Source organism: Aphanomyces astaci (genome assembly GCF_000520075.1).
Source record: "Aphanomyces astaci strain APO3 unplaced genomic scaffold supercont1.22, whole genome shotgun sequence".
Taxonomy (NCBI): Eukaryota; Oomycota; class Saprolegniomycetes; order Saprolegniales; family Verrucalvaceae; genus Aphanomyces; species Aphanomyces astaci.
The window spans coordinates 539,377-562,850 of NW_009798285.1; the positions used below are offsets into that span (position 1 = coordinate 539,377).

A 23,474-nucleotide genomic window follows, 5' to 3' on the forward strand; every position below is an offset into this window, starting at 1 on the left:
CTGCGGTCAGTGGAAGGGATCCACCCCACTGCACTCCGACGCCACTCGCCACCCATGCGTTGCGCATTCGCCCGTAGCTTTTCCTCATATGTCTCCCGCTTCTTCACCCAACTGACTAGGAATGTTCTGTCCATACAGGTGATCCGAGGGGGTTGGACATCTGTCACCACCAATGAAGGTCCACTGGAGTTGAAATTGGGCCCCCATCCTCCACTGCTTGGCGTCGGTGGTCCATTTGTAAGAGGTCCCCATCCCGCACTACTTGGCAGGGTGGTGTCCAGCATCCGCCGATCATGAGCCGCACGAGCCACTTTAGCATGGTCGATGCGCTTCTTCTTGGGGGGACGATTGGCTTTGTTGATCCGCCGCCGCTCAGCTTGCTTACGCTGTTCTTCTTGGTATTCCTTTTCTTCTTCCTCGCTGTCAGGAGTACTGTCCGGCCGATTTCGTCGCTCCGCACGTGGCTTAGCTCGAGCTTCAGCCTTTTCTTCCACTCGCTTCTCAGCATCGGACTTCTCCGTCGGCAGTTAGTCTTCGTCGACATAGGCACCTTCGATTGGGGGTCGTGGTAGTTGTTCCCAGTTTGGTCCCATGGTTTGTCCACCATATCGCCGCCGCGATTCGTCCCAGGTCATGGACGCCGCTCGCGCGCTACCCGTTGCCTTGTTAGTCGCAGCCAGCTCCTCCATCGTCTTCCGAACTTCCTCGCTCTTGGACTCTTCCACAGCCGGCAGCACATCTGTGGTCCCTCCAACTACCGGGACCAACGGTGGCTCCGTCACTGGTACTTCCTCCTCAGTTTCGCTGCTCACAGCTGCTGGCGCCGTTGCCGCGGCCTTCGGCTTCTGGGTGCAATCTTTCGAGTTTCTCGCCATTGCTCTCAGTTCCGTAGATCACTGGAACTAAAGTATACTTTGTGTTGTTTCCCACGCCAGTGCCAACACAAACAACCAAATGGGGGAGTGCTGACTCCCTGCAAACCACACACTTGATTGACTTGAGTTAGCACGACGTAGCAGAACCAAGAGTGAGATTCTGGCAGTTGGCTGGGACAGGTGTTCTGTTTTCTACGTCCTAGTACTACTAGTAATACTACTAGTAATACTATGCCTTTTCGTGTTGGTTCGCCAGGGGTCGGCACCCGGTGGCCTCGGTTGAGGACCACCTGTGTCATAGCGGGACTTGGGTTAAGTCGCCCACCATAACAATGGCGTAGAAATGCCCGCTTGGATACTCGTTAAACACCTTGGTTTCGATCGTCCCACCGTCAACTCCACGGATCACAAAGACGATAGGGAGCTTCTTGCCACTGTCAACAAGGCTGTCATGTGATAGGAGTGTGTTTCAGCGTTAGCCACGTAGCTTCCTTCACCCTTGATGGCCCATATTGAACTGGGATACATATCGTAGTGTATCCCGGTTTCGTCAACATTGTAGACGCAGTCCATAGCCACGCCGGGGTGGTCGGAATGGAATTTCTTGCCAAAGGCCAGGCACGTTTCCTCGGGGTCAACTTGGGTCTTCTTCTGACGGCAAATGCGTCGCTTTGAGAAGCCATGATGATCCATGAACTTTTGGAGTAGGCGAAGCTAGGAATTGTAGCCGGCCTTTCGTGTCGTTCAAACCATGGCATGACCAGCGCGAAGAAACTTCAACACATGGGATGATGTCATAGGCAGCTCGCTGCGGCGCAGGTCCTTCAGGTACGTTACAAGGTCATGACTGTCGGGAATGATCGATCGTCCGCCGCAGGTGCAGGTGTTCTTCTTGCGGGTTTTAGACCCTTTGAAGCTTGCCAGCTTTCGTTGGATCTGTACCCACAGGCGGACGCTGCGTTCGGCGTACGAGGATAAAATATTGCCACATAAGAATTGGTGAGGACCACATAGAAATTGCTGAGGGCCACATAAGAATTGCTGAATCGCACATAGTTTTTGCTGAAGTACACATGGGATTTGCTGAATTGAATATTGAGTATGTTTCACAGCGAGATCCACTTCAGCAGGCAGTGCGTTATGATAATTTCTGGACAGGTGTGACTATGAGCAATGTGATTGGTTATTAAACTCACATGTGAAGGAAGGGTAGGGAAATCACGAAATACCTTAAACTTATCGATGGCCCTATGACCAACCACCGATTGATAGCATGAAGCGGACGCGAATCAGGATGTAGTGTATATTACTGCGAGTAGCTATACGTATACATGGGACAACCTCGAACTGCCTAGATATAGAAAGAACCTTGCTTGCTTGAGGTACTAACGGATGGCTGAATGCGCAAGGGGATCGATCACTTACATACCCATGGACCCACTGAGCAGTGTATGTGAGGTGGCAAATTGAAGAATGACAACTTTGAAATGTGTGGTTGGCCATAAAATATACTTCAAGTAATATTTGTTAAATCAAAACGCAATATTTCTGGAAGATGATAATGTTGAGCAGGAGCATGTTGCCTCGTATTGCCTGATTAACTAGCCTTGCTTTACAGATACCTTATTCAAAACTAATAGAATGATTACGAGAGGAGCTGATACAGTATAGTAGAGGATTTGCCCGTTTTTGTTGCTCGTATCAACGACAGGCAATTCCATTTGTGCTAGTAAGGCAAGGCTAGCATTCGAGAGTCCTGAATCATGCCAGCAGTTGAGCTAGCACATAACGCATACGAGTACCAAGGAATATCACAGGGCTCCATCAAATTGCGTGCAATATGACTTTGCGTGGAAGCTAAGAATTAAAACGTACAGCTGTATGTGGACCTCAACCACAAGTTATTCGTGTAAATGCTAGCAATTTGGGTAAGAGTCGTGGTGAATCTACACCAGAAAGAAGAGGTTTCAGACTAAAAAGAAAACATTAGGCGCGACTAGCTCATAGTGCATGCAAATCGCTACAGCTGTATAGATTCCACCTTTACATCGTTTATAACCCCCCACGGCCTTATGTCCCCTCCACAACGATTCTGCTTGTGTCTTATCGACATGTGAAAGCACACAAGCACCATTTAAGAGGTTAAAACCACCATTCACGACATCATGCTCATAGTGTATGATAGATCGCCAGAATAGTAAGCCAGAATTGCAACCCCTGCACCTCCTCAGCCCTTATGCATCCCACCTTCTCCTCACAATATTCGACTTGTAGCATCCCCAAGCCAAATTGCCTAGCACATTTTATTGTTCTCAACGCTCACTCGAATATACAATTAGTACTGTCAAGGGTTTTTGGCCAAAATATGCTGTCCTCGTTTCGATAAATTTAGGATAGTTCGATCGTTACATTGGAGATTAGTATACTCTTGGAGTAGCAAATTGTAAAAAACTACCCAACAGTTACTAAATAAGTTACGTTAAGTTTCATGTGTGTGGTACTAAACCGTACTAGTACAACCAATGTTCCCAAATGAACCTCATACTAATGCAATATTGTATACTTTCGCTGTAGTAAATTATAAAATACTACCTGGCTGTTTCACAAACTGCGAGCAACTAAGTACAAAGCAACCAAGAGTAATTGATTCTCCATAATTATTCAGCTACTCGCGGGGTATACATATACTGTAGCTTGCTTACTTCCGGCAGCCACATCCCCGCATACATACTACACTACAGAACTGCCTCTGGTCAGCGCAACGAGTTGAAAGTGCGCCCGCACCATATCTCTGAGCTGACATACAGCCATGCGTCGCCAAGCCATCTCGGAAGCGACGTGCCATCGCCCGATTCTGGTGTATTTACCTATATAAATCGATAATTCATATACTGGTTTATTCGGAAAACTCAAGTTTTAGCATACATAAATCAAGTGAAAATGGAGACGACAACTATTCTGCGCCAGAGTAGAATACCTTATTCAGTACCTCGGTCAGGACCAAGTCGTCGGTAGCTGCTTTGGACTGAAGAATGCACAGGCTGATCCAAATCGGCAGCGGCTGTATGGCGAAAAACAACTTCGCCAGCAAGCGGCCAAGAAAGCGGAACCTGGCGCCTCACATACGAAGGGCTGTTGGAACACATACGAAGGGCTGTTGGAAGTGTGGTAGCGAAGGCCACAAGGTCCTGAAGTGCCCGAAGTGTCCGCCGGGCGAGGCTCAATGCCTCTTGGATCAGCGGTTCAAAGAAGCCGCAAGTCGCTGCTGTGGCAACGCCGGACAGTAGAGGCGAGGTCAAGCCTAAGGTGGTGGGTGCGGCCGCCGATATGGATGAAGCGACGGCGGCGCCGGTACTGCGCACGTTAGAATGCGCTATCAACGGACTCAAGGCGACGACGCTACTAGACATTGGTGCCGACCAATCTGTGCGTCACCGACACTTTTATCACGTCTCGAAACGCCTGGAAATTTTACGTCGGCGGTCCGACAGTTGGACACCGCCATCGAGCTGGGCGGTTTCCTCGAATGCATGAAGCTCCAAGTGGACCGCGACGTCAAGCAATGCCTGACCTTCGAAACGGCCGAAGGTACCCTGGTGTTAGAGAACCTCAAGTGTTGGATGGCCATTACAAGAAGGTCTGGGTGACCTCATTGTCAGCCACGACGTGATGGCGAAGCTCGGATATTGTCCGCGTTCGTTTTTACTGAATGCGCGGCGTGCGCAGAGTGTGTACGACCTGGACCGATTGGGCGACAAAGAAACGGAGGATAAAATATTGCCACATAAGAATTGCTGAGGACCACACAGAAATTGCTGAGAGCCACATAAGAATTGCTGAAGGAGACATGGGATTTGCTGAATTGAATATAGAGTATGTTACACAACGAGATCCACTTCGGCAGGCAGTGCGTTATGAGAATTTCTGGAAGTTTAATTACCAATCACATTGCTCATAATCACATGTGACTATGAGCAATTTGATTGGTTATTAAACTCACAATTTCAATGTGATTGGGTATTGTAAATGAATTCAGATCATGTGATTGGCTATTACTCCTTAAGTTCGTGATTTCAGGAGTGGGAGGACGTAACTGTAGCTGCTAAAATTAGATCTGTTCAGTATTGAGTACTACCTCCAGTCGGAAATAAACCAGCCATTTGGTGAAAATTGGTAAAATTGGTGTTTTGTTTGATGGTGTTATCTGATTTTGCCCTAAGTATGCTTGTTGTATACGTCTTAGTATGGCCAGTATCCCTGTGGAATATAATACCTTAAACATGAATACCCTAATGGATAAGTGGGTTCTACGCTATGAGTGTTGGTGGCTTACATGCATTCTACCTGCATCAACCAATAGTCAGTAACATTTTTAAACTATGTCTTGTACAGAATATAAATTACTGCAGGTGTATAATATAATCAGTATCAAATCGTGACAGATATCCGGATACATGTTTTCGGTCTCTATAACATAATTTATTCCGGTAAATTCTGAAAAAACCTCCAAGAATGAAATGGCTGGTTTATTTCCGGCTGGAGGTAGTACTCATCGAGGTGTTTGTTCGCTGTTACTCCTCCGGGGGATGTGGTCAAATAGTCAAGAATTTGCTAACTTCGTTTATACTTGGCGCGCGTGGAACATCATTATGGGCCACTGCCCTTTATGTATGGACAAGTTCAAAAGAATCTAATCTTGACTAAGGTGGGAATTATCTCACCCGACTACTCCAGGCATTAACATGGTGGCGCTAAGTACCATAATTTATCGGCACTCTATACAAAATTCTACTCTAATTCAGCTTATCTAATATAATATCACACCAATGTTCTCTACACAATGGAGTCCCAAACTATCGTACTTGCAAATAGTATGCTGCATAAATACGAAATATACAAATCGTATTATCGACCAAATTAGCTAACCAGAAAGCATGATACATCAGGCAACGTGCAAACGACGGCGACGGTCGCGAACCTGATAATGGTTCTGGCCTTCAGCATCTGCACGTCTCGTACAGCTTGTCAGTCGCCGTGGCGGTGTACTCATATCTGGAAGTCTGATCCCGACTTCGTTGGATACGGCCAGCACGTGGCTGCAAATGGCGCCACGAATCCAAAGCAGACAATCGCACCGCAAGGCAGTTGGGACTTGTGTTCGAACAACGATCCATCCACTCGCAGGTTGTTCGTGCAATTCAAACAGAGCAAGGTTCCTTGCAAGCGGTGCCCGGGCAGGAGGAATGGGTGCATGCATGCCTATGTCATCATCATCGCCCGGGTCCATCACCTGTGATTCGTGGCGGACATGCCAACGTTCAGGGACTTGACGTGGCACGGCACGAACGGTGATAGCAGTCGGTTGAAGTGGGTCTTCATTCGGATGGATACAGTTGGCTTATTTGCCCATGGTTTTTCGAGTTCGGTTGTACGGCAGCCATTGGCTAAAGAAATAGCGCCGAAACTTCCGGAGGCCCCGGCTCGTCGCCCACTTGTCGTGCACCACCGCCATTAAGTCGCCCAGGTCTACACGACTTGCCGACATATGCAGCAGATAGATGTCGAATGAGACATCTCGCCATTCTTCGTTCGTCAACTCAGTACGCATTTCATAGCACTGTATACAAGGTAAGCCGTATGTAATGATATCATGCATAGGTGAGTCATAAGCAATTTATATCAGACATACCTATTTGATGACGTGGTAAAAGCACAAGAGATATTCTATCTCTGGCAGCTGCTGGTCCATGGCTGTCGTCATTCCGAGGTACTGAGCCTTATCGGCGTCACCCATGAGCAATCGTGGCTCCCACGCAAAGTCGAGTTGGTCTTCAAACTCTTTCTTCAGTGACTTCAACAGCCAGGCCACGTCGTCATGAGTTCTTTGTGATGTGATGCAAATGCAGAGCACATGGAACGAGCCAGCCATATCAGAGTACCCAAATACGAATACTGGGTACCCTGACTTGTTAGTCGAAAATGTCGTGTCAACATGGCACAAGATCTTGCGGTGGGGGTTATCTTCCCAAATCGTTTTGTATCGATTCATGACGTCAAGCATCGTAAACCCTATGTACGAATATGAATGCATAACATTGTTATCGTATACAATATCATTACATGTGTCATTATTTACACCGCATTGAAATATCATACCGACTCGAAACGACTGCAGGCCACCATTACCTATGCGGGGCATGCCATCAACTTTTTCCACGCCGAATACGAATGGGTGATGGATTTCTTGATCTTCTTGTGCGGTTGGCAGAACCCAATGTTGCAACGCATCATCAACAGCCGGCACAGTACTTTTGTTGTGCAACTCCTTGGTTCGCACACGTAGTTGATGGATTGTTGCATTTGCCGGGGAGTTGGACGCGCTGCATCACCATAATTGCCCGACTGATAGAGTACACGCAGCATCTTGAACAGGGTCTTCGGCATACGTTTGGGGTCTTCGCCGATCCATGACCGCAAGTCGTGCAACATATCTTCGGTCACCTATTGACGCCAATATCATAATCATTGTTATGAATTGTTACCACCCAAGTTCGTACATGGGGCTTTACCGGTGATGCTATCCCATCCTCACCCATCATGTGGTATCCACACATACTGACAACAGTAGTATTGGAGACAAGAGAAGTTTGGATCTTGTACGCAGCCTCACACCGCGGTATTCCTTCGACGTTGGTGTGACATCTTTGGCTGGTGCACCTAGTGTACTGTGATTTCATATGATGAGGCTGGGCAAGGCGCGTGTCGTGCTCGTCAACATGAACCAATGTGCATGCTTCGCTGTTAGAATGTGATACACCAAAGCGATGTAGTGTAAGTCGGAACGAGGGAAACTCGGCACTTGTTAGCGTGTGAACGTGGCGAAACGCGGTCATGGGTGTAATGATGATATAGGACATGTAGGGTTTCCTTTGAATAAATTGAGGATACTTCGATCGTTACATTTAAGTTTCGTATACTTGTGGAGTAGCAATTTGTAAATAACTACCCAAGAGTTACGTAAATGAGTTAAATACTGTAAGTTACATGTGTATTTCTGTTGTACGAAACCGTACAATTAACATTTCCAGCTGAACCTTATCTTATTGCAATATTGTATACTTTCGAAGTAGCAAATTATAAAAAACTACCTGGTCGTTTCACGCTTGGCCTTTCTGTCAGCATGGAGGATGATGTCGCTACGCACAACGTTGTGTTTGGTGATGGGCATGAATGTGTCCCGTTCAAGATAGGAGAAGGCTACTCCGGAGCAAAACGGAACGTAAAGAAATGCTTCGTGTGCGTTGGTAACACGAATAGGGGAACTACCAAATACTGTTCTATTTGTCTGGTGCCGGTCTGTGCCACAAACAGGGAACCCACAGCCCTCACGTGCTAGTAGCTGATACACACACCTGAAGTTCAGCAGAGATTGTGGCAGAAAGCCGTAAATTGCAACATCCGGCAGGCAGCGGAGTCACCGTCGATGAAGCGAAAGCGCGTCTCGGCCGTGAAGAAGAAAGTCAAACTGCGAGCCATTAAGTATAAAGAAACCAAAAGTAATTGATTCTCCATAACATATAATGTAGTTTGCTTACTTCCGGCACACATATCCACCGCACACAAACTACACTACAGAACTGCATCTGGCCAGCGCAACGACCCATTGTGCTGCCTCGGATTCACACTACAACATGCGTTTATGGACATGGACGTTGTGGCCCCATTCATTTCGAGTACTTCCAGTGCACACATACACTACATTAAAGAACTACCTCTGGCCACTTGAACGCGCCTTTGTACTGCCACAGATTCACTCTACAGCCTGAGTTATTGACATGGATGTTCTGCCCCTTAGAGCCGTCCATTTCGAGCACTTCCAGGGCACACATACACTTCACGCATATACTACATTAAAGAACTACCTCTGGCCTGTTGAACGAGCCATTGCGGTGCCTCAGTCAGATTCACTCTACAGCCTGAGTTATGGACATGGACGTTCATTCCTATCGTATGCACTTTTATTCTACTGTATTCCTTGCCACCATCCGATTATTTATTACTAGTACCCCGGAATACGTATCAGCTGTAGTGTACGTACCAACAAAAATGCAATTCCCTGTTTAAGTACCTTGATGCGCATCCACCTCACTCGAGACTCTACCTCAACACATGAGTTGACAGGTGGCGACTGTTTTGTGGTTTTCAGCAAAATTTATGTGGCAGGAATGTGAACTCAAAGAAACGCCGCTGACTGCGGCGATGAAGGTGGTCGAGACGAAGGAGAAACCTCCTTCGTCTCCCGAAGAAGTATCGCTCAATCCTGACGAAGAACGGGCATGTTTCCCTGAAGTCGGTGCTGATTGGTCGAAGGATTCTGACCAAGAAGTCGTGCGTTCGAAGCTGAAGGAGAAGGTCAGCGAATGTCCTGCCGCAGGGTGCGGCGAGGAGTTCGCTACAGCGCTGTGGACGCTGCTATTGCGCTATGAAGATGTGTTTCGGCTGTCCCTTGGCCGAGATCAGCCGGTGGACGTGGCACCTCTCAATGTTACGTTGAAGTCTGGCGCGGAACTGGTGCGATGCAAGGCGCGGCGTTACTCGAAAGAGCAGCGCGAGTTTATGGCCAAGCACGTCGAAGAGTTACAAGCGGCGGGTTTAGTTTACCCAAACCCTCGGTCGAAGTGGTGCTCGGCGCCGCTGATCGTCAAGAAGCCCGAAGCGAACGACTTTCGCATGACCGTTGATGTCCGTCCTGTGAATTCCCAGACGGAGCGCATCATATGGTCGATGCCAATGTTGGAGGTTATCCTCGATCCCCTCTCCGAAGCGGTGTTTTTCTTTACCTTGGACTTTTTCAAGGGTTATTGGCAGTTTGCGTTGGATATGGGGTCACAGGAAATGCTCTCTTTCCTTACGGACATGGGTATGTACACGCCGACGGGTGTTCTCATGGGCGGTATCGACAGCGTGACCTTCTGTCAGGCTGCAGTACAAGAGATGTTCGAGAGCGAGCTGTATCGATCGCTTTTGATCTGGTTGGATGACCTGCTTGGATACGAGAAGTCCAAGCAAGGCCTCTTAACGGCGCTCGAACACGTGTTGGTGATCTTTGAGTCGCGCGGACTCAAGCTCAATCCCAAGAAGTGTCGGTTATTTCAGACCGAAGCGCGTTGGTCCGGTGACTGACCAGGACCTGCAACAATTCGTGTGCGCCATGAATTGGATGCGCATGTCTATACCACGCTACAGCGTGGTAGTACAGCCAATTACCGATTTATTTGAGGCGGTGTACAAGTCGGCCGGTGGCCTAACTCGCCAGAAGGTGGCCAAAGTTGTATTGGCTGATGTGGACTGGAACACTTGCCATGAAGTGTGCCTTCAAGCTGCAAGGAAGCCCTTGGCCGCGTGATGACGTTGGCATACCCGAAGGCCGACCGCCTTATTTGTGTGTTGCGGACACCAGCGATTTTCACTGGGGCGGCGTGGTTACACAAATTCCGTACGATCAAGTGGATCGTGAATTGGACGTTCATGAGCCCCTTATGTTTCTGAGCGGCACATTTTCTGGAGCCGCGCAAGGATGGACAATCGTCGAGAAAGGGGCGTTCTCGATTGTGGAGTGCTTAAAGCGGACCGATTACCTGCTTCACAAGCCTGGCGGGTTTGCGTTGTTCACCGACCACGCAAACCTTAAGTTTATTTTCAACCCAGCCAGCGTGAACTCCGCGATCCCATGGTACACGGCAGCAAAACGGGACCGCTGGGCGTTAATGGTGATGGGGTACGATTACACCATTTACGACATCGCTGAGGATGGCAATGTGTGGGCCGATTTGTTCTCGGGATGGGGTGCGACATCCCATCTTATTTGCCCGATCGTGCACGTGCCGATGAAGATTTCGCCGTTGCAAAATGGCGACTTTATTTGGCCAACCATGGCCGAGATTGGCGACGCACAATTCTCTGCGGTGGAACTCGAGGAGCACCGGGTTGACGTGGCAACCTTGTGCTGTTGTTGAAGACCGCGGCGGGCGCGGTGTGGATTCCGGCGGCTGTGAACGAGCTCCAGATGCGTTTGTGTGGTGGCTCATTTTGTTGTGGGTGGACACCGTGGTATCAACGCGACGAAGCAGATCTTGTTAGATCGTTTCTGGTGGTCCGATTTGGCTTTGGACGTGGCCTATTTTGGTCCAAGTGCTTGCATTGTGCTAGCACCGGTGGCCACGTGTTGCGTCCTTTTGGTGCTACTCCACACGCAACATTGCCCAATGTGATCCTTCATTGGGATTTTCTTTACATGGAGAGTTATCTCCTTGTGCCAAGGACGACTTCAGTCAGTTCAAGTGGTTGTGGGAAACTGACGTGGCCAACGCTCAAGAACTTGCGCGCTGTTTGCTAGAGTGGTTCAGTGTGTTTGGTGTGTGCTATTATTGGGTCAGCGATCAGGGATAGCATTTCAAGAACCAAGTGATCGCCGAGCTCCAGCATGTCCTGGGAGCTCATCACCAGTTTACCAACGCGAGATGTCCGTGGGCGAACGGTGGAAAGTGAAATGAAAACAACCCTCAAGACGTTCCGAGCTATAAATGGTTGATGCAACCCGACCAGTGGAGTTTGTGCCAGTGGTGATGCTTGTTTTGAACCAAAGTCCCTCCGATACCCTTAGACGGGACGCCCGTCGATGTCGCCGCTGGATTTGATTCCAATCGCTTCGACGGGTAGGGTCGCGACCTTGGACAATCTGTGGTCGTTGAAGCGTGCAGCGTAGAAGTCGTTGGTACTATCTCTTGATAGTATTCACCATTTTGTTGTAGACGCTGCTTAAAAAAAGCGTCAGAAGAATCGTGCAAGAAAAGCGAAGAAAAATGCGTGGAAATGGCCCAACTCGATGTGGGCGATTTTGTCCTTTACAAGGACGTGTGGTCGATTTCACACTCGAAATTGTGTGCAACTTGGCATGGACCAGCTCAAGTGGTCAAGGCAACGTCTGCCTGGATTTTTGAAATCAAAAATTTGGTCACGGGAATTGTCTGTGAGCCCTATAGCAGTCAGCTCAAGTTCAAGGCCGAAAACTGCCTCGAAGTGACTGAAGAACTTTTGCGCCACGTGACGCACAACGCGGACGGACATGTGGTCGATGATTTCATCGACTGTCGCTAGAACGATCGTTCGCCCTCGTTTAAGGTCCTGGTAAAGTGGCGCGGTCTTCAAGAAATTGAGAACTCGTAGGAGCCGGTGGCCAATTTGCTTAAAGACATCCCGGCCACCTTCAAGCGTTACGTGCGATCCAAGATCGCGAATCCTCAATTCAAGGCGATGGCTGATGCCTTGGGTGTGAAGAACTCTTTGGGGGGGATTGTTGCGAATTTGCCATTCGCAGAACCCCAGACACCTTCCAAGAAGAAGATGTCCAAGGTTTCAATTCTCTTGGGTAGTGTGTGCACTTCGATTGGTTAGTTAGATGATTGGCTGTGTGTAGCGATAGCCTGATTAGGCTTAGGTTAAGCCCCAGTGGCTGGGGGCCACACTGGGGGGATTACTTTGTGATTTGCCTTTGGATTCGAACTTCACAAGGTCCGTCAAGTCGAGACGCAACAATACTACATCATTTCAAATCATTCTTCCATTAGTACCTTCATTTATGCCAGTACTATGCGAATATACTTATCTTTAAGGCAGAGATACCTTGGGATCTTCCCAAACTATCAAACTGACTACAGCAACCAAATAACAAACCACTCAGTGAGTACTCAACATGCAATACTACTTCAATTCCTTTGATTCTTCAACCAGTACTCTCATCTAACCTTGGGCTATACGCATATACTGACGGATTCAGCGGTGGTGATTGGTATCTCCACCGAGCCGACTACTGTAGCCTTTCGAAGACACAAAATCAAGCACTGCATACCCAATACTACTTCAATTCCTACAAAAACGGCCTAGACTCTCGTCTATCCTGACGCTACACACGTCTACTTATTGATTAAGGCGTGGATTCGCATCAGCACCCCGAACGACCATGTCAACACGACAATACAGTTATTCAGGGGTAGAATGGAGTACTACTTCGGTTCCTATGATTCAACTGATAGAACCCTCGTTTACTGACGTTAGGTGGGAATTCATGTATGCTGATCTATAAAGCGAATCGACTTACTGTTAGCTTTGACACAACTATCCAACTCGACAACTGTTGCTATGGAGCGCACAGTAAACAACACTTAGCTAGTTCAACGCATGCACTGCTAAAATGCTTACCCAGGAATTTAACTGGCATTACTGTACACGAGTCATTTGACATATAGGGTGAGTTGACGTGGGCTCTACACAAGTATGCGAGAGTGGCTGTGTTATGTAGCAATCAATGTACTCTACAGTACGGTAGTTCTACTCATGCAATACGATTTATATTCCATGGATTATTCGACTAGTTAGTACTTGTAGTCTGACATTACACGAGTGTTTTATCCTTTAGCTCTAATAACGTGGCATCATGGCATACGATAAGATCCATAACCCCTGTCACTTGTCATTAAAGTGGCAACATGCCATCAAATTGAATTACATTGTTTTCAGCTACCAGAATACCCTCATGCACGTGATTCTGATTTAGCATCTATGATGGATATGGTGCTGTATCTGGTGCACTTGCAATCTCTCACGACCATTGAGTTTCAAACGATATTACTCGGCACAACAAAAATGCAAAATGTGTATTGTGTGTGCTGGATTTGAACCCACGCGTTTCTACCTACAATGTACATTCACATCCCTAGACCGCTTGATCAATTGTGATGGTTACAATCCATTGCTTTTGCCTGGATTTGATTTAATGAGCATGCTCTGCTAACGCACCGCCTCATTTTCTATAACGGAACTATTACAAGCAGCTATCATGCTATGTTCACAGGTTCTTCCTCATTAGTAGTGTCTGCCATTCAGCGAATCTTGTTTGAACAACCAATGCCATCGGAAATACATTTAACTTACTTATATTGTAAATAACTCTATACCATACAAGCACCGCACCAGTACCTTAGTCGTTAGGATGTCAGAACAGTAACACAAAGGTACATGGGTCAATGCCAGTGGTGATACAAACTTTTTTCTGTTACCAAGAGATTGAGTAACATTCCAATTATAGTACATCCCAAGTAAGTTCGTCCTGGTCTTTTTGATTCCGATAGCAGTGCCAGTGAAAAAATACTAGAAAATTATAGGGCTTCAAGTGGGAGAAATGGGCAAATCAGGACGCCTTAAAGTGGGGAGCAAGCGTAACACTTGGTGTCTAATTCTCTAAAATTGTTCATTCAACCTAACCTTTGTACATAACAGTAATACAATAGTTGGGGATTACGAAACTAATAGCCGGATAATCTATAGGACGCGAAACAAATAGTTTCGTTTGAGTTTCGTAACCCCAACCAATCTAATTCGAAGTATCTTACTCATTGTATGTGACCAAACAATCGATTGAATTGGTTGGGGTTACGAAAATTCTACGAAACCCATTATCCGGAGGCGACTCCAGGGATGTCCGACACTTTTGGGCTTATCACATGGTTCACGACATGCAGCGCATCGCCGCTTCATGATTGATTCTCGTTCTGTTGAGTAGCAGCGAAGGGCTCAGTTTAGAGAAGAAACTTAAATGACCACAAGGCCAGCAGAACCAACTCGGCACATCCTAACCAACAGATAGATATACATTCAAGCCACTCATGCATCTACGGTCTCAATCAGTGGCGGGTAGCCACTGGGGCCTAGGGTTGCAGGTTGATCCAAAGTCACTGTCCAATCACTGATCACCACATCAAGAGATATACTCATTTCCATACAAACTCTCATATACGATCATGTATACTTTAGCACTATACAAAGTGAGCATAATAAGTATACTACGCATATCTGGGTTAACCGGATATTCTCCCGTCTAACACTCCCACTCAGTGACTTGGAGCAACTTGTGCTAAGGCCCCCCCCCTTTCGGAGTAAGCTAAATAATAAAACGAAAAGGAGTTCGGAGTAGCAATTCACAACTTTTTCCTCTCCTTTTCATCAAACAGAAAATGCTCAAGAGCTCCCTCATTGGTCAAGATTTTGGTCCATCACCAGACGAGTGAATAACAAATAAAGGTATTTGATTGGTTAAATCAAGCATAGGACAGAAAAAAGAGCAAATCGGTGGTCTTTTGGTGACCAAAAAAGTGACATTGACATGGCCAAGCTCAAGACCCCTTCGAAAAAGGAACTCATCGAAGAGAATCGGGTACTGCGAGCTGAAATGCAAGCAGCCACGTTCATGATCCCCCTCGTCGGGCAGCCTGAAACTCCATCTGAACCTCGGGCCGCTGTCGAACCCAAATTCTCAGCAAACTATACGGACCAGATGATCGTCGCGTTGCTCGAAGTGCGGTTTGGCTGGTTTCGTGACGACTTCGCCGGTAGTAAGTCGAACAAGCAGCTGGCTTGCCTGTGGGAAAAGGTCGCCCTGCAATTCAACATACTCACGTCGGCATCAGTTCGTATACCAAGTACCTCCCTCAAGAACAATGTATATGCTATCAAATTACAGTACAACAACATCAAGAAGTGTGAACGAAAGAGAAAACGCATTGTTGCTGGTGAAGTCGACAGGCAGCGTCAACTACGGAAGCACGGCAAGACAGACGTCGGGGCGGGGCTAGTGTCGCTCGGTGCTGCACTCGCACAAGGGATGGTGGATGCCGCTACCATTTCGAAAGAGTCACCGGATAAGTCCAACGGGTTTAGCGCGATACTCGAGAGGACTGAAGCTGCACTAGCCAAATCTGCTGCCGTCCAAGAAGAAACTAAGATCGCACTGCAACGGGGTAATGAGCTTCAAGAGCAACTTTTAGCGTTTCTCATGAATAAATTTACGGAATAATTGTTTGAACATACATGCTATACATTGTTTTGCACCGCACTTCATCTACACATCGCGGCATTGCGACGTTGCTGTGCTTCATAGAACAATTCCAACGCAAATATTATTGATGGAAATCCATTATCGGTGTCGCGCTACATCATTAAACAATCCCAACGAAAATACTCGTGATGAAAACACCTATTACGTGTAATTGGTAATGTGCGCTTTAATGTGATCACGTGTGATTACTGCTTCTACGCCATCTATTTGATTTTTTTCACTATCGTATATCACATCACCCCCAATGTGCATCCAGTCCTCGTATTCACTAGGAGAAGTAATTGTAATGGCCTCCAAAAGGCAGCTTCTTTTTCATCAATCATCCAATTGTGTAGCACGAGGGTTGCTTCGATGAGGAGGGTCATTTCTTCCGGAGTTCCATGCAAAAGAGTCACCTAAAACAAATAATTTGAGTTAAGTGGGCTAGTTATTGCTGTGTTCCAAGCGGACGACTTGACAGTGAATTTGTCCATCTTTGGAGCAGGGGTGAGGCGGCCGTTCAAAGAAGCAACGACAGCTTGTGCAGCAGCACCGACAGCTGCAGTGACTACTGTGTTGATGTCCATCGAGAGAAATGTATGGCTGGTGATACTTTTTACACTAATTTGTGATATTTTACTCCGAAACGCTTCGTCGACTTATTTGCACAAACGGAGATAGAAGTAGCTCTCGGAGCTACTGCGGAAAACACTTTTTCATCCGTAGAGGAAACCAATCTGATTGGTTCTTGCTCCGGAAATAGTTACTCCGAAAGGGGCCTAAATTGCGGACACCCATCTTAGCTCTATGGAATTCAAACTGACCTACTGGAAGTGCCTTGGTTAGAAGGTCTGCAATCATCTCATATGTCCTGCAAAAACTCAACTTAGCTCTTTCCTGTTCAACCAGATCTCGAGTGAAAAGATACCTGGTCTCAATATGTTTTATGCCTTTGTGATTTCCAGGATTGTGGACACAACTTATACCAGCCGTACTGTCAGACCAAATTTGAATGGGATGCTTAGGCACAAATCCTAATTCCGTCAACAAGTGCTCCAACCACTCGCTTTCCTTTGCTCCCTCACTCAATGCTACAAGCTCAGACTCTAAGGTTGATAGAGCAACACAATATTGTCTAGAGCTAGACTAAGAGACAAATGCTCCTGCTAATAGAACCAAGTAGCTCGAGACTGACTTACGTTCTTTTTGTTGACACGCGAAAGGTGCGTCCGTGTAGACCTCGTACTGCACATCTCTTAACGTCCCATCTAAATAAAGGCCGTATTCGGACGTCCCTTTTAAGTATCTCAGTACTCGAAGGGCTGCCTCCCAATGCGTCTTATCGTAGCAAGATAAAACCTTGCTAAGCTCTCTAACTGCATTAGCTATCTCAGGCCTCATACCCCGGACAAAGTACTGCAGCGGCCCAACAATACCACGATATTCGTAGGGTTGTTTAGAAATTTCATCTGGTTTCATATCACTTTCTGGAACCAGATTCAATCCAGTGACTTGTGGTGTTGACGCAACTTGGCAATCAATCATATTACACTTTTCTAAAAGATCACCAATATGTTTCTTCTGTGATATTCCCATAGCTTTCTTTGATCTGTCTCGAGTTACCTCCATTTTGAGAATGTAGCTTATTTCATCAAGGTTTTTCATCTTGAAGCGTTGGCTTAGCTCCGCTTTGACCTCGATTATAAACTTAGCTGACTTTGACAAAATGGTACACAACTATTATGACCACTTCGTCTCCCACTCTTTTGACGTAGAGACAATATTCTTTGGAACAACGGCGAAAGCCCATGCTCGTAGCTCAGGTGGTAGAGCATCGGTTTCTTAACTCAAAGGTCGTGGGTTCGATCCCCGGATTCCCCGGATTATTTCCGCAAGGATTTAACCGTCCCTCCCCTGGGGAATCCGGATAACGAGGGCCGCGTACGAAGACGAGGACCGAACTTCGAAGAAGATCGGTCGAAGCACGAGGTATGAAGCGTTGAGCGAAGTAAAAACCGAAGATTACACACCGCCCCTGGTCGAGCAGGCGCGTTACAATTGGCGAAGCGGTTCCATAACATGTGGTTCTAGTGTCGGCCCTCGCGGAGAAATGTCTTAAAAATGATAATCCAAAACTCAATTAACCCATGCTCGTAAGAAACTCATGAAGCATTAAGTACCAAATACGTGGTGCTTGCTTTAACCCATCGATGCTTTTCACCAGTTCGCATACTAAGTTATCCTGTCCTTTCCGAATGAAACCTGGTGCTTGACGCATGTAAAGCTTGTTTCCGCAGGCATATGTCCATTAAGGAACGCCGTATGTACAGTACATGCATCTGATGTATTTCATAATCGAGCGTGACACCAATCGCAAGGACTAATCGAAGAGATTCGAAACGGGCGACAGACGCATACACGTCGTCACAATCTACTCCAAACTCCTGGTGACAGCCTTGAGCTACCAGCCGGGCCTTATAGCTTTCAATAGAGTCATTCGAGTGGTACTTAACATTAAATACCCAAGGGCATGGTAGTGAGTGCCTTATGTCCTAGAGGCAAACCAACTAGTTTCCATGTACCATTATCCATCAGAGACGAATATTCAGTGTTCATTGCTTCAGCCCATTTAACCATATCAGGTGATAGGTATATATCAGGCAGACACCGTAGTATCCGGACACCGGTATTACCACGAGTGCTCGTACATGCTGATGGCCGATGAAGTTCGGATTCGACTTGACCACATACATAATCGTCTAAATGACGAGGCCGCTTGGTTGAATGGCTAGGACGCTCTATGTCCACTTGTATATAAGTTTCATCGATGTTAGTAGATGAACTGTCACAGTTATCGTCGTGCACCAGTTTGTTTTGGACTCCCACTTCCGACGTGGATCTACCGCTCAAGTAGTACCCTCATTTTGTATAACCTTTCTCCTTTTATTTGCTCCCACTGTCTCCAGCACCTCAGAGCTATAGTCACCTTCATCGACTTCAGCTATCTCCCCTACATCCTCGATGGCAACAATTGCATCCTCGGGGAGCGAGGGTGGTAGTTGCTGAAACGCCCTTTTCACTATACTGGAGACATATTCAGAATCAAATTGAACATCTCGTGCAATGAGAAATCGATTTGCATATATATCTAACAGGCGATATCCCTTGCATTCCTCTGAAATGCCAAGGAATCGGCATTTGACTGCCCGAGCAGCCAATTTCTTATGTTTCCTAACCTCGACCGGTATATGTGCGTAGCACACACTCCCCCAAATTCGAATGTTGTCCAAATTAGTTCACCATACGCAACCTTTTAGGTGTCCTATTGTTCAATTTAGCCACAGGAGTACAGTTTTGAACATAGTTAAAGTACATCAATGCCTCTGGCCTCCATTTTGCCGGTAGTTGGGCACCGAGTAAAGCACACCGGACCTTTGCCCACTTGGTTTGTAAGTCTTTTTCGGAACTTCCATTCACTTCCTTATAATATGGGTTTGACCTTTGGTACTTAGTACCCTTCGACTTATAGAATTCGATTAGACTTTTGTTGTAGAATTCAGTACCACCGTCCGATCTGATGCGTCGTACATTGCGGTCAAATTCGTTCTCAATTCCCAAAATGTGATTTTTCACATTCCGTGGAAATTCGTGTTTTCTCTGAAAAACAAAGGCCCACCGATATGATGAATTGTCATCAATGATGGTGCATGAGTACCGTATATCACTTGTTGTTCCGTATTGGCCCCATTGACGCACAGGACCACTAAGGTCCATATGTAATGTACCTAATGTCTCATGGGTTCTCGACCCTTGAACATTCCTAAAGGACATCCTTTGTGTTTCATTGCCACACAAGTATGGCAGAAGAATGGTACTGGGACGGACGTAATGTAACCTTGTCTTCGAGTTAGACGGTGAATTCTTACAAATTGATTGGTCATGGTACTTTGATGTTGGAAAATTAATGCAGCCTATCACAGACGCTTTCGAAAATTTAATCATTTCAAGAGGTAATAATATTCTACTTCAAAAGGACGTGTATGAAAATAAAATGTATTTAAATAGCAAAAACTTATTTTTGTTCAATTTACACGTAGTACCTTGGCAAATGCCTGTCGAATGACGTCAGCAGTGACCATATCCCATGCAGCAATGGCACGCAAAGCCATGGCCATTCGCTTTTGATGAGCAGTTGGTGAGTACGGATCATCATCGTCGTCCCCTTCAAGCTGCTCTTCGTACAACCACAAGCTACGTAGGTTGCGCTTGAACGGCGCCATTACCCCGACGTCAAGTGGTTGACATACCGAGGTTGTGTTCGGCGGCAGCGCACAAAGGTGGGAGCCAAGTTCTTCATGCATGGTCTTGTACGACTCATCCGAAACGCGGCACTCAAAGTTGTCCATTAGAACCACCGACGGCTCTTCGATGAACTCGCCAAGGACATCGCCCAGGTACTGTCTCCACACTACCGCATCCACCCACGCATTCTCCTGCATCGCGTAGTGATAACCACGAGGAAACGTAGGGAACTCGTTGGTTTCAATGCACGCCCCGGGTACTCGGGCACTCGGGCACTCCCTTCATGATCAATAGCAGGGGCAGCTTTTGACCGTCCGCTCGCGCCGTTAGGACCGCTGTCATGCGCATCGAATGCTTTTCCCCCGTTGAGATCTTGGCGCTGCCGCCCCGAACAGCCCAAATGTACGTTGGAGGGAGGTTGTAGTACATCCCTGTCTCGTCGACGTTGAATACGCAGTCGCTCTCGTAGGATTGTTATTCCCGATGAAAGTCGCGGGCGAACTCGTCGTGGACTTTAGTCAAGAGCGCCTGCTTAAGCTTGTTCTTTATCTGACGCTGCTGACAGAATACATAGCGCTGGGAGAAGCGACACAGCAGTCGGACGAGGGAGTCGTATGCGACGTCACACTTCTTCGTTGCAAAGTACGACATCAACCACGCCCTTTGGTTGATCTTGATCCAGGTGATCATGTGAGTCGTCGTTAGAGCACGTTCATCATTTCTCATTTTGTTTATAAATCCTACTAAACCTGGTGGGTCTGGGAGCTCTTCGTATCGTCCACCTGATTCGATCTTCTTGCTCTTCTTGTTACCATCGAAGGAAAGGAGCTCAAAGCGCTGAGCGTACCACGATCGTACAGTTCGTCGTGGGACGCCCATTAGCTTCGCCACCTCTCGACCAGATAAGGTCTCAAGTAGGCCGATGGCTTCGAGCATTGTTGAGATCTGGTACGACGCGCGCCTCATATTTCGATGTGCACGTATTGTTTTGAAAGCCTAGTTTTTCCCGCTGGCGCCAAGAATAAAAATTCCGCCAATAAGAGAAGAGTATTGGATGAAATATATTCTGATACTCAAAAATCTTCGGTGGGCGCTGCATTCCGTCCGTCCCAGTAGTGTATTCAGCGTATCCTTAGGCACTTGTGGGATGCCATTGACTTTGCCTTCCGACATCATTGTGACTAGAAGTCATTTGCTGATATGACCGAGTCAAATGTGCCACTCTCTAAAAATGGACACTAACTGGTCGAAGCTGATCCTAATGGGTCGTGAAACTTTGTGCTTCGCTACGCTGCATCTATGCGCTGGCGTTCACTGAGTGCAAAGCTTCTAAGGTAGTAGGCCCCATTGATCGCCACAGCTACAAAGCACAGTGTGCCTTGGTAGAACACATACTTATACCAAAACCCAAAATCATCTCTCACCATTTGATCCAATTGGACGCTGAGTTGCTTCATGGAACTGGACATTCCATCCACAGTGAGGATGTTGTTCACGGCAATGTCGCCAGCAGAGCCAAGATCAAGAAAATCGTTGCGATCTTCAACAACGTAATCTTTCACCCAATGATCCTCATTTGGGCCGTTTAGGGCAGATGTAGGTTGGCCGGTTCCATACTCCACAATACCACAACGGATTTTAGTACCATCCACCTTAGGCCTCTTTGAATTGGGCTTTTGGGTGATGTTAGACCGAAATTCCTTACGCTCAAAATCCTCCATTCGTTTAGGACATTCCGACTTCACGTGAGGCTGGCCACCGACATTGTACTGGCCAAAACAGTAGAATCACTGCCCGCGAACCCAAACGTCGTTTCCCACAATGGGAACATTATCACGCTTGCGTTACTTGTCCCCCGATTGGACAAAATTCACAGCATGGTTACCCTTGGATTGGCCATACCCACGATAGATGCCGTTTGATTGGCTACCCATGCCCATAATGACCTTCTTGGACTTTTCCCCAAAAATCCCAATAAGTTTCGCCTCCACGTTAACGAGGTTAAACCCCTTCTCGTCGAATGAGATTTGAGCACCAAAATACTCCTTGGGCAAAACACCCAAAACCAACGCCACAATCAGATCCTCGCTGATCATATCTCTACCCAAGTACTTCTGAGTGTGGAAGTTGATAGTGTTCCGGGCAGACTTGTTGTCGCAAAATAAGACTTCCGGATTTGGAAAGTCGTTATTCGCGGTCTAGATCAATTGGCCGACCAAGGGCTTAACCGTATTGACGTTAGACTCCTCATAGCACTGCTCGATGGTGGCCCAGAGTAAGTGCACGGGCTGGGCTTCACCAAAGGCGTCCTTGAATTGCTGAGTAAAGGTGTCAGAGAGGACCTTGCTGAGCAGACTTGCTCAAATCGATAGTGGGGGTCGTTGCTCAGATTCACTCGTGCATGTACCACAGGGGAGGCTCGCTAGAAGTCTTCGAACTTGATCTTCGGCACAGGTCGGCTAAACTGATTAGCCAACCATAGGCCGACCTTCACGGTGGTCATTGCCTTGAGGTGCTTTATGAACTTCTGGGTCCACACGCTGAAGCTTTTCTTGTTCCCGTTGAAGGCCAAGAGTTGGACGTTGGGGTCTTTGGAGTTGACAGCCATAGTGTCGTACTTGAAATGTTGCGTCGAGCGGTTGGGCAGCAGTAAGGGCCCAGTTTAGAGAAGAAACTGGAATGACAAAAAGGCCTGCAGAATTAACTCGGCACATCCTAACCAACAGATAGATAGATGTACATTCAAGCCACTCATGTATCTACGGTCTCAATCAGTGGTGGCTAGCCACTGGGGCCTAGGGTTGCAGGTTGTCTCAAAGTCACTGCCCAATCACTGATCACCATTTCTGAGGGAATCAAGTGATACACTTCGAAGTACTCATTTCCATACAAACTCTCATATACGATCATGTGTACTTTAGCACTGTACAAAGTGATCATAATAAGTATAATGCGCATATCTGGATTAACGGGATACTCTCCCGTCTAAAACGTTCGCGCTCCCAGGATCCAAGGCTAAGGTGGCCTCATTCGGCAACTCAACAACGAGGTCTGAATGTCCGACATGAACAATCTTACGTTATAATATGCTGACATGTATGTTTGTAATGGAGCCTAGGCTTCTTGAACTCCCTTGTTAGGAAGTAGACGCCCCAACAAAACGAGTGATGGCAAATATCGGCGGCGGCTATATGTCGTGATGGGCCAGTTCACGTGGGACTCGCGTCCGACAGATCAAGACCTGACCAGCAACTTCCGCCGCGACGTGATTGCCATGCTGGCTGCGGCCAACGACCCGGCCGTGGCGGCGGAAGCCTCGGCGCGCTTCCACGCTGCAGTTTCCGCTCGGTATCGCTCTCGGACGACTT

General features: G+C 47.2%; 6 protein-coding genes and 1 pseudogene across 7 annotated transcripts; 4 read left to right on the top strand and 3 right to left on the bottom strand.

Annotated features, from left to right (window-relative positions):
- Window positions 1–1,170: 1,170 nt before the first annotated feature.
- Window positions 1,171–1,887, bottom strand: H257_09302 (hypothetical protein; the record flags this gene model as incomplete). Its single annotated transcript, XM_009835475.1, has 4 exons — window positions 1,171–1,321; window positions 1,402–1,544; window positions 1,626–1,830; window positions 1,883–1,887. 4 exons carry the CDS (start codon window positions 1,885–1,887, stop codon window positions 1,171–1,173), a joined length of 504 nt encoding a protein of 167 aa, XP_009833777.1.
- Window positions 1,888–3,684: 1,797 nt separating this feature from the next.
- On the top strand, window positions 3,685–4,545 carry H257_09303 (hypothetical protein; the record flags this gene model as incomplete). The annotated part of the gene is made up of 5 exons (XM_009835476.1): window positions 3,685–3,732; window positions 3,874–4,043; window positions 4,115–4,301; window positions 4,367–4,463; window positions 4,535–4,545. The coding sequence occupies 5 exons, from the start codon at window positions 3,685–3,687 to the stop codon at window positions 4,543–4,545; spliced, it is 513 nt and encodes a 170-aa protein (XP_009833778.1).
- Window positions 4,546–7,061: 2,516 nt separating this feature from the next.
- Window positions 7,062–7,471, bottom strand: H257_09304 (hypothetical protein; the record flags this gene model as incomplete). The annotated part of the gene is made up of 2 exons (XM_009835477.1): window positions 7,062–7,376; window positions 7,433–7,471. The coding sequence occupies 2 exons, from the start codon at window positions 7,469–7,471 to the stop codon at window positions 7,062–7,064; spliced, it is 354 nt and encodes a 117-aa protein (XP_009833779.1).
- A 2,766-nt stretch (window positions 7,472–10,237) lies between these two features.
- Window positions 10,238–12,032, top strand: H257_09305 (hypothetical protein; the record flags this gene model as incomplete). The annotated part of the gene is made up of 3 exons (XM_009835478.1): window positions 10,238–10,861; window positions 11,196–11,289; window positions 11,704–12,032. 3 exons carry the CDS (start codon window positions 10,238–10,240, stop codon window positions 12,030–12,032), a joined length of 1,047 nt encoding a protein of 348 aa, XP_009833780.1.
- Window positions 12,033–15,093: 3,061 nt separating this feature from the next.
- On the top strand, window positions 15,094–15,783 carry H257_09306 (hypothetical protein; the record flags this gene model as incomplete). Its single annotated transcript, XM_009835479.1, has 1 exon — window positions 15,094–15,783. The coding sequence occupies one exon, from the start codon at window positions 15,094–15,096 to the stop codon at window positions 15,781–15,783; it is 690 nt and encodes a 229-aa protein (XP_009833781.1).
- Window positions 15,784–17,618: 1,835 nt separating this feature from the next.
- Window positions 17,619–17,685, top strand: H257_09307 (annotated as a pseudogene). The gene has a single exon. The product of its transcript is annotated as a tRNA-OTHER (tRNA).
- Window positions 17,686–22,304: 4,619 nt separating this feature from the next.
- H257_09308 (hypothetical protein) lies at window positions 22,305–22,714 on the bottom strand (the record flags this gene model as incomplete). Its single annotated transcript, XM_009835480.1, has 2 exons — window positions 22,305–22,424; window positions 22,595–22,714. The coding sequence occupies 2 exons, from the start codon at window positions 22,712–22,714 to the stop codon at window positions 22,305–22,307; spliced, it is 240 nt and encodes a 79-aa protein (XP_009833782.1).
- Window positions 22,715–23,474: the final 760 nt, after the last annotated feature.